General features: G+C 51.2%; 1 protein-coding gene across 1 annotated transcript; it reads right to left on the bottom strand.

Annotated features, from left to right (window-relative positions):
- Positions 1-4247: 4247 nt before the first annotated feature.
- On the bottom strand, positions 4248-5530 carry LOC308674299 (apelin receptor-like). The gene has a single exon (XM_081338656.1). The coding sequence runs from the start codon at positions 5514-5516 to the stop codon at positions 4359-4361; it is 1158 nt and encodes a 385-aa protein (XP_081194782.1). The 5' UTR covers positions 5517-5530; the 3' UTR covers positions 4248-4358.
- Positions 5531-10700: the final 5170 nt, after the last annotated feature.

Genomic DNA, 10700 nt, shown 5'->3' with positions numbered 1-10700 from the left:
AAGATAGCAGCAACATATAGTATCTCCCAGCGGGCCCATCCAAAACAAGGGAAATGACTCTTTTTTTTAATATAGAATGGTGCAGAAACTTAATTTTCAGGCAGCCATTTCCTTCAGAGTCATTTGGTCACGCTCTTTGATGTTTTGGGGTTCTTTCCGACCTGCGCTTAATGCAAAATTGGGAGAACGGGGTTTTGAAGTAGCTGAAGGTTAATTTTATGGAAAAAGGATGCACAGTTTTATGGGCTAGCTCGACACACAAAGAGACCAGTTAACAAGCGGGTTTTTAAGCCCAAGATCTCACGCTGGACAAAGGAAATGTAACGTGCCATTTCTGATGTGGCCGCCATCAAAAGCCTTGCTCTCTCGAATCTATGTGCATGCCGTACGAAGCGTTCTGATTAAGCTCTTGGGTTCTAGGGCAGCCTACATTCTAGATTTGCACACAGTTGATTCCCGAAATTCTTCTCTGCCTTCCTTCAGCCCCTTTGGAAGAGTTGCTGAAAACCAGGAACTCTTTTTTTCCAGCTAATTTTGAGATGGGTGGTAGGTACGCTCTTAAAATATGCTCTGCACTAACATAACGTTTTAAAGAAAAAAGACAAATCCCCTGAATGGAATCCAAAAACCTGATAAAATTCCTCCCCCTGAGTGACGGGCCTGCCCACGGCACAAAAAGGGCGACTCCCATCGGTTGTAGACTCTTGTTAACGAAAAGTTGGTCCATCTCTAGAATGGGGGAGTAGCCAGGGCTTCTCTTCAAGGAGACCGACTAATGACTAGGAATTGGGGGCTGTGATCCCAGGCGTCTAGAGAGCTTGTCGTTTTTTAAAATCTCCTTGTAGGCCTTCCCATCGGGAGCCTGGTGCAATCGATTGGCTTCTGTAGGTGGATCCAGGAGACGCTTCTGGTGTGTTTCTCCACCCCTCGGTGGCTGAATCTCCCCAAGTCCTCTCCCAGCTGCTAAGACGTCCCTTCCCCCACTCACTCCCTTCCCACCACCCTTATCACTGTACCCCTTTTGTGACGGAGGGTGCAGCTGCTTAGATCAGCGCCTGGCTGGTGGTGAAAGAACCTTCGTGAAAAGTTGGGCAGCTGAGATGATTCATTGTCTGACCTGCCAGCTTGCCCAGGACCCCCGATCTCAGCAGCGGTTTTTATGGGAGGTACCCCCTGTCCACATGGCACCCCGTTCCCCGGACAGTCTCCAAGGCAGGTTGAAGGGTGCCTACCCCCTGGCACACACACACACCGGTGTGTCATGTAGGAGAGAGGGCTGCATTCTCTTTCTAGTCCTTGCTTACTGTCTACAAGGCCCCTTTTCCCTTCACGAGATGAGAAAACCTCAGCTGTTGCTCCTCTTCCTCCTGCCAAGGGCGGCGGGGGATGGGAGGGGGGAAGCAGTGGAACCGGGCACATGCAGGTCACATCTGGGGCCGAACCCCGAAGGTTGCCAAGTTTTCCGTTGCCTTGGGACACTGAATCCTTGTCATCTTGTCTCTTGGTCCTGGCATCCCATCTTGGCTGCCTTGGGGAGAGGGGCTTGCAGATGTGGGACTAGGGCAGCTTCCCAGCAGCGGCGCAGAACAGGGCGGCTTTGTGCGGGGCTTTCCGGAGGGCTCTCCCAGCCTCCCCGTTTCCCTTGCTCATGTCAGAGCCATGCTCCCACACCTCTTTATCTCAGCTGCTCTTCTTTCCCCAAAGAGCTGCTTGGGAGCGCAGGTCAAACCTCAAAAGTGTGAGGTGGAATGATAGCAGAAGCCTTCAGTCAGTGGCATGCAAAACAATCCCACTTGGACGACAGCTGTATTTCTCAGGCAGAGGGGGGGGGAGAGCGGGGGTGTGGCGTGAGAATTTAGATCCAGCAGATCTAGGAACAGCCCGATGGAGGTTTGTCATACAAGGCCCTTTCCCAACCAAACCATCTCTAGATGCGTGTATGTCGTACTCCCAGAATTGCCTAACTAGCAAGACCCATGACCAGGAAATCTGGAAGTTGGGATCCAATATGTATGTGTGTGTGTGTGTGTGTGTGTGTCAGATAAGGGAATGAAGGAAAATTAACTTAATTTTCCTTCATTTCCTTTTCTGACACATATTTATCCTTTCCTCCTCAAGATCAGCACCCTTTGAAGGAGCAAGTTCTTAGAAATTAGGAACTTTGGGGGAATTAGACCTGGGTGTTTTTTTTTAAGCCTCTTTTTAAGGGCAGGATTGAAACTACATTTGATGTCCTTTCTTCTGTACTGCAAGGAGCCTTCAGTTCACTTCTGAAGGAGAGAAGCCACCTGGAATTAAGGAGAAACTTCCTGGCAGTGAGGACAATTAACCAGTGGAACAGCTTTGCCTCCAGAAATCGTGAGCGCTCCATCACTGGAGGCTTTTGAGAAGAGATTGGACAGCCACTTGTCCGAGATGGCATAGGGTCTCCTGCTTGAGCAATGGGGTTGGACTAGATGACCTCCAAGGTCCCTTCCAACTCTGATGTTCTGTCTCTTTCAGCATTGCTGAAAGCTGCTCTCTCTCTCTCTCTCTCTCCCTCTCTCTCTCTCTCTCTCCCCCTCCCTCCCTCCCTCCCTCTCTCTCTCTCTCTCTCTCTCTCTCTCTCTCTCTTCCAGACTGTAGTTATTGCATAGATTTAAAGGCCCTCTGTCTGTTTCCCCCCTCTCCCCCCCATGTTTGGTTTGGGGTTAAAGAATCAAAAAGACCTTATAAGCACTCAGAACGTACAAAGGTGTGTGTGTGTGGGGGGGGAGGAACAATGCAGGAAAAGGCTAAAGCGAATAAAGCTGTTCTGAAATTTAGCTTTAAAAGCCCCTTCTTTGGGGATGACAACATTTGCCATTTTGTGCTGCTGTTTTGCTCTGCTTCCATTTGTTGGACTTTGACAGTCCCTGCTCTTTCTCTTCGGATCCTTTTTCGTTTTTGATCGTCTTTGCTCCAAAAATTCAGGGTGCCTGAGGTCTCCATTTTGTTGCCAAATTCAAAGACGCCGTTTAGGGGACCGGCTTGCAAGTCTCGCTTGCTTCTCGCTCCCTAAATTCTGTTTTGTGTTTAGATGGGCTCTTTAAAAAAAACAATTTCCCCCAGTGAGGGATTGCCCTCCTGTTTTGCTGCCTCCCCTCTCCCCCCCTCCCTTTCTGATGGGAAGCAAAAAGAGCAGAGTTTTAGTTAGCCAAGAGACAATGCAGCCTAACTGTTAGAGCAGGCAGGGCTAAAAAGCAAAGGCTCACGCTGAAGTCTATTCACCCTGTTGGGGTAGAAATTGTAGGATGTTCTCTATGCCAGCTTAGTGGAATATAAAGCAAGGTTGACTCAGCCTTCCATCCTTCCGAGGTAGGTAAAATGAGGACCCAGATTGTTGGGGGCAATAAGCTGACTGTAATAATGCCGCTTGGGGTGTGTGTGAAAGCCCTAATAAGCAGGCATATACATAGAATGAAGGCTATTGCTAAGCACATTGATTTGTGCTTTAGATTGTAAGCCACCCTGAGTCTTCGGAGAAGGGCGGGATATAAATGGGATTAAAAAAAATAAATGAAAAAATAAATAAGGGGGCAGCGCTTATCTCCTTTCCAAGCCCAGAAAAGCCAGCGGCGGCTTCTAAGGGGGAAGCACTCTGTGCATGTTCAGAAATGACACCAAGGATGCTTGCAGATGTCATGGGGTGCAGCGTGCCCCTTCCAAGCAGCCCCCCACCCACCCTAACCACCAACGCTTCCCAGCCATGGGGGGATCACCGAGCCGGGGGCTTCATGGGGAAGGGGGAGACGGACGCTCCGGGCCCCGTATCCTAGGAGTGACATGATAACAGTGTTCCAATATCTGAGGGGCTGCCCCAAAGAAGAGGGAGTCAAGATCTTCTCCAAAGCGCCTGAAGGGAGGAGAAGAAGCCACGGATGGAAACTAACCAAGGAGAGAAAATTGGTCTGGAACGGCAGAGGGTTTCCTGCTGGAGCAGGGGGTTGGACTAGAAGACCTCCAAGGTCCCTTTCCAACTCTCTTATTCTGAATCCAGCTTGGCGTCGCCTCTCTGCAGGGAAAAATCCCTTCGCTTCAGGCATTCACCCTTTCTCCCCCACTGGAGGAACTTCACCCGTCCCGCTTTTTTAAAAAAAACTCCGCGCCAGCCCGAAACAGCTAGAAAAGAACCGACTCTCATTTTTTTTCCTCCCCCCCGAAGAAAGAGAAGCCTTTATTGGGTACAAGGGAGTTTCCACCGCAAGGACCTGCCCCGAAACGGTGAGTCCCCGGGTGGCGAGAGAAAAGCAGTCCGAAGCCAGGCAAGGGAAAGTCTTAAGACGGGGCGGGCCAGGCGGGCGCCGGCTCGGCGATCCTGGCGCGGTCCGTCCCGTCCTCTACACCTTGGTGCCCGTGGAGGGCAGCTCCGACTTCTGCGTCTGGCCGCTGAGCGTGGACGAGACGGAGCCGGCGGGGCCGCGGCGGGGCCGTCGGAGGCCGAGCAGCAGCAGGCACTGGGCGCGGAAGCGGCCGTCGAAGAAGGCGTAGAGGAAAGGGTTCAGGCAGCTGTTGACGTAGGCCAGGCAGGTGGTGTAGGGGTGCAGGCGCAGGATCAGCTCCAGCCAGGCGCAGGGCAGGCTCAGCGCGCCCACCCAGGCCAGCACGTAGAGGCTTTTGAGCAGGTGGAAAGGCAGCCAGCACAGGGCGAAGACGGCCACCAGCGTCACGATGATGCGCAGCGGCCGCCGGCCCTGCCGGCTCTCCTCCTGCCGGGCGCGCCGTCGGAAGTGGCGGCGGACGGCGGCGCCGATGCAGCAGTAGCAGAGCGTCAGCAGCAGCAGCGGCAGCACAAAGCCCAGCGCCGTCGTGGCCAGGCTCAGCGCCGCCAGCCAACGGGCTGCCTCCTCGGCGCTGCCGGCCCAGGCGCTGAAATCCATGTCGCACTCCAGCGCCGAGCCGTTGCCGCCGTCGCGGGGGCTCAGCCGCGTCCGGCGCAGCAGCAAGGCGGGCAGCGCCAGCAAGCCGGCCAGCAGCCAGACGGCGGCCAGCGAGAGCAGCGTGGAGGCCCGCGGCCGCGACGGGGCCGAGGAAGAAGAAGCCGGCCGGCCGGCCGAGCGCGGCAAGGCGTGCACGATGGCCAGGTAGCGCTCGAAGCCCAGGCAGCCCAGGCAGAAAGCCGAGGCGAACATGTTGAGGAGCACCAGGTAGCTGCTGAGCTTGCAGAGCGCCGAGCCGAAGGGCCAGTGGAAGCGCAGCGCCGTGTAGGCGGCCCACAGCGGCAGCGTCACCACGAAAGCCAGGTCGGCCAGCGCCAGGTTGCCGATGTAGGCGTCGGCCGGGCGCCGTTTGGCCGGCGCGCCCCTCCAGACGGTGAGCAGCACCAACCCGTTGCCCGACAGCCCCAGCACGAAGACCAGCATGTAGAGCACGGGCAGCAACGAGAAGGAGAGCTCCCAGTCCGTCTCGGCCTCTTCCCAGAAGCAGCCCCCCAGCCCCCCGGCCTCGCTCCAGTTGCCCGCCGGCTCCTCGTCGTAGGCGTAGTCGGGATCCTCCATCCCGCTGCTGCTGCTGCTGCCGTCCCTCCGACGGCCGCCAAGCCAGGCTTGCTGCCGGCGCGCCCAGGGCGCTTAAAGAGGGCTCCGCGCCTGGCCCCGCCCTTCGCTGGGGAGGAGGGGGGGGCTGGGAGTGGGGGGTGGGTGGGATGGAGGGAGGGAGGGAGGGATGGAAGCGCCTTCCCGACGGGAGGCGGCCGCACCGCCACCCCCACCCGCGTCCCGATGCGAGCGAGGGAAGAAGCCCGCCTTGCACCGGGCACGTCTGAATAACCGAATCACAGAGTTGGAAGGGACCTCGGAGGTCGTCTAGTCCAACCCCCTGCTCAGCCAGGAGACTCTGCATACCGTTTCTGACAAGTGGCTGGCCGGTCTTTTCTCCAAAGCCTCCAGCGATGGAGCATCCACAACTTCTGGAGGCAGGTCGTTCCACTGGTTAATTGTTCTCATCGTCAGGGAATTTCTCCTTAGTTGCCTAGGCTTGCACCGCTCTCTCTTCTACAAGGAAAAACAACAGGTGATTGGCAGGGAAGGTTAAAAAAAATCCACAGAGGGGGCAATACCTCCATTAGACCAACTAATATTTTTTTTCCAAGTTGCTGCGAGTTTGGGTGCTTTTTTTGGGGGGGTGGGCAATCGGAACCCCCAAAATAGCCCTTTTGTGCCAGGGCCTCTGGGCATGCAAATGAGCTGTGCAGGTGCAAGAGAAGGAATTTTTGGAAAGAGGAGCCAGGAAGTCCCGATCAAATCTTCAATTTAAAATTCTTGGCTGCTGAGGGTTTGGTTTTGGGTTGTTGTTTTTTGTTTTTTTTTGGTGGTGGGAGTTCATTTGGTGTTCTGGCCGGAGACACCAAAAAGATTTTGGCTGCCTGCTCCGGCTGCAGAATAAAATAAAAATAAAATAAATCCAGATGAGCACTAATGCCTTCAAGTGGCCGTTCACTTGATGCCTTCAAGTGGCCGTTCAGATCTTTGCAAGCCAAGTTGGTCTCCCCTTTAGGCCTTGAGCTGCCGGGTTGTCAGTTGTCAGTGCGAACGCCCCCCCCCCGCCTCTGCACACCTCCCAAGACACAAAAGAGGATTCAGAGACCCCTAAGAAGGCACAAGGGAGGCTCCTGTTGGTTTTTGCTGGCCTCTGTGTGGGAATTTTCCAAACCGGATGCCACATTCATTCGCCAGGGCACAGCAACAGGGCTGGGACCCCCCCTCCCTGTGAGAACCCCTCAACAAGAAGCTATAAATCCACTTCCCACATTCGCAGGGCAGCAGAAATGGAACGATGCCACAAAGCTGCCACAAAGCTGCACACCGAGGCGCAGGCCTGACGGTCCTCTAGTTACGTCCTGCTCTGCAAGCTGGGGACTGCGGGGGGGTGGTGGTGGTGAGGAAGGAAGAGGGACCGTCGCTTGTGATGCTTAGTGTGGGGCTGGTTAAGGAAGAATTTAGAATTTAGAATAACTGGGGTGTAGGAGGTTTTCCAGTCCAACCCTCTGCTCAGGCAGAGAAACCCCAGACCACAAAAATGGAGGCGTTGCAAAGCCAATTTTTTTTTTGCACCGTGTTGAAATGCAAGTTGTCCTCAAATTACGACCACGACAGAGCCCAAACTTTAATGTTGCTGGGTCAAACGTTCGTGAAATGAGTTTGCCCCGTTTCACGACTTTTCTTGCCACCGTTGCTAAGTGAATGGTTGCGTTTCTTAATAACACGGCCGTTAAGTGAATCTGGCTTCCTCCGTTGACTTGGCTTGTCAGAAGCTCACAAAAGGGCGATCACGTGACCCCAGGACGCTGCAAACCATCGTAAATACGAGTCGGTTGCCAAGCAGCCGAATTCTGATCAGGTGACCCTGGGGAAGCTACAACGGTCGCAAGTGTGAAACACGGTCGTAAGTTCCTTTTTCTCAGTGACATAGCTTTGAGCCGTCACTAAATAAACTGCTGTGAGTCGAGGACTACCTAAAACACTTTAGGGCTTAACTGGGTGCCTACATTCCCAATGGAGAGCTTCAACGTTGCAGTCAGCCTCTCTCCCCTTTGCTGAGGGTCCTCGCTGCCCCTGGACCCCCCCCCCCCCAGCTGTTTTTCTTTCTCTTCCCTGCTGTTTTTCCAAGGCTGGCCAAATTGCATTCCCCGAAGGAGGAAGGCGATAAGGGGGTGATGGCTGAAATGGCAACAGAGACGTCTTGGCTCTGGGATCTGTCCGTGGGAGGGAGGGAGGGTGAAAAGGGTCGAGGGGAGGACTGGCCTCCTTCACCCCATTTGACAATCCAGCCTGTCTATTTTAAAAACTCCAGCAGTGGATGGGGGCACCGAGGATGAAATTGCTCTCCCAAAATCAAGTAAGAAGCACCGGAAATTTGAAAGAGGCTAAACCCAAAACAAGGGTAGTCCAGTAAACCGCCAGGCACTTGAGCTCTTAAGCCTTTCCTAAGAATCCATCAAGACTGAACGAAGAGATATAAATGCAACTGCTGTTCTATTCCTATTCTCCACTCCCATTATTCTATTCTATTCTATTCTATTCTATTCTATTCTATCCTATCCTATCCTATCCTATCCTATCCTATCCTATCCTATCCTATCCTATCCTATTCTATTCTATTCTATTCTATTCTATTCTATTCTATTCTATTCTATTCTAATTCCTTATTCTATTCTATTCTATTCTATTCTATCCTATCCTATCCTATCCTATCCTATCCTATCCTATCCTATCCTATCCTATCCTATCCTATCCTATTCTATTCTATTCTATTCTATTCTATTCTATTCCATATTCTATTCTATTCTATTCTATTCTATTCTATTCTATTCTATTCTATTTTATTCTATTCTATTCTATTCTATTCTATTCTATTCTATTCTATTCTAATTCCCTATTCTAATTCCCTATTCTAATTCTCTATTCTATTCTATTCTATTCTATTCTATTCTATTCTATTCTAATTCCCTATTCTAATTCCCTATTCTAATTCTCTATTCTATTCTATTCTATTCTATTCTATTCTATTCTATTCTATTCTATTCTATTCTACTCTACTCTACTCTACTCTACTCTACTCTACTCTACTCTATTCTATTCTATTCTATTCATTCCCTATTCTATTCTATTCTATTCTATTCTATTCTATTCTATTCTATTCTATTCTATTCTATTCTATTCTATTCTATTCTATTCTATTCTATTCTATTCTATTCTATTCTATTCTATTCCATACTCTACTCTACTCTACTCTACTCTACTCTACTCTACTCTACTCTACTCTACTCCACTCCACTCCACTCCACTCCACTCCACTCCATTCTATGTTCTGTTCTGTTCTGTTCTACTCACAGAAGATAAATGAGAGGTTTAAATTTCTTTTGCCATTCGGAAAAGGCATTACCACTCTCAAAGGTTGAGGAACAGGGCAGACTTGTGCGATGCAAGGCAACGAGGAGTGTGACTCCTGGCCTGAAAAAACAGTTGCACATCCCTGTTGTGAGAGAAAGGAAAACGGACAGCCACCCCCCATCCCCCACCCCCAGCACACACTTCAGGATGCGAGGCCCATTTCTTGGGACTCCCCCGGGATGCTGAGGCTCCTGGGCTGGAGCGTGTGAACTTCTGCAAGGAGAATTCTGATTCTTTCTGCCAAGTGGGAGACCAAAGTGGGAAGTAGGACCTGCACTGTAGCACCGGGACTCTTAATTGCTGCCAGATAATAAACCCAGAGTTCACATTCTTTAAAGTTAGATTTGTATCCCATGTGCCCATCCTTAGTTTCCAAAACTCTCCCCTGCTTGGAAACATCACTTTGCCAAAGAAGCATCAGACTTCAGTTTAGTTTTGCATAAAAATACCCCAAGCCCACAGGTTACTACTAACACAGAAGTTCTCATGCTCCAAAAACTGTTGAGGGCTTCTTCGCGATCAAAACCTCAGCCCCACGCATGACAGAAAAAGAGCAGGTCACCCAGTGTTAGGATTCAGTCAGTTTGCACCAGTTCGGCAAAAAACGGTAGCTATTTTTTTTCTTGCCCAATGGACTTCCAGAAGCTGCATCCACACAGGGAACCGGTTGTTCACCTATTTGAATCCCACCACTGAAGTCATCCGTTGTGCGAATGCAATGGACTTTTTGACTTTCTTTTTTTACCTCTTATGCCCCCTGCTGACTACCCCCATTCTGAAAGACCCCGACAGCATATTCCATCCATCAAAAAGAAAGAGAGAAAAAGCTGTTTTGGAGTTTTAGGTGGACAGTCACTTAGACGTGAGCCAGCAGCATGCGGAAAGCGCCTAAAAAGCGAATAACACAATCATCCTTGGTTGCATAAGCAGAGGCATAGAATCAAAACCACGCAAAGTATTCTGTACCGTTTTATAAAAGCTTAGTAAGCCACACCTGGAATTACAAGCTCGGCTTTGTCTGCCCAAGGGCCCCTTTGGACCCCCACGTACTGCCAAAAATGAATCCTCCATCCATCCCTCGAGGGAAACCATGCTCATACCTGCGGAAGCTAACAATGAGAGCACCTGATAGCAATCTCCCTCTGTAAACCAGGTGTGGCAATTTTACTACTTTTTTCCCCAATGGGCACTAAAGGGGGGAAGAAACCCCCCCCCCACCTCACACGATCTTCTAATTTCTACAAATACCCCCAGGGTAGGCAGGTTCCTTGCCTCGATTCAGGAAGGTGATCGGATTTTAATTAACACTTAACTCAGGTGGAAGCTGCCGTGTTTTGTTTTGCTTTTTGCCATTCTTGCTGCTAATGTCCTCTCCCTGAAGGAAAAGAGATGGCTCTTCAAACCCAATTGGAGGTAGAAACAAAATTGGGGGTGTGGGGGGGAGGTGTATTCCTCTAGGAATGCTCCCATTTCTACTTGGTTGGTGGATGGGTTAAGTGTTTGCCCTAGGATTGTCAAAGTTTTGTTTCTTTAGGATGAATTCGCTGGAATGCATCGAGCAGCGGGTTGGACTAGAAGACCTCCAAGGTCCCTGTGGCAGTGCTGGGCAGGAGAGGAGGAGGAGGAGGAGGAGGAGGAGGAGGAGGAGGTTCAACCCGGTGGGAACATGACATAAAAAGAAAGCCTCAGAGCATCTTTGCGAGGAGATGTGAGAGATGAGCCCTGAAACGCCGCAAACCTGAAGCAGCCGGGAAAAATCCTGACTGCATCCATCTTGGATAGTAAACAGGA

This window comes from Vipera berus (genome assembly GCF_964194415.1).
Source record: "Vipera berus genome assembly, chromosome: 14".
NCBI classification, from domain to species: Eukaryota; Metazoa; Chordata; class Lepidosauria; order Squamata; family Viperidae; genus Vipera; species Vipera berus.
The sequence above is the reverse complement of the archived record's forward strand: the minus strand, read 5'-3'. Positions and strand labels throughout refer to the sequence as shown.

Excerpts from the sequence above, each read along its gene's own strand:
- LOC308674299 (XM_081338656.1), bottom strand. The coding sequence starts at position 5,516 with ATGGAGGATCCCGACTACGCCTACGACGAGGAGCCGGCGGGCAACTGG.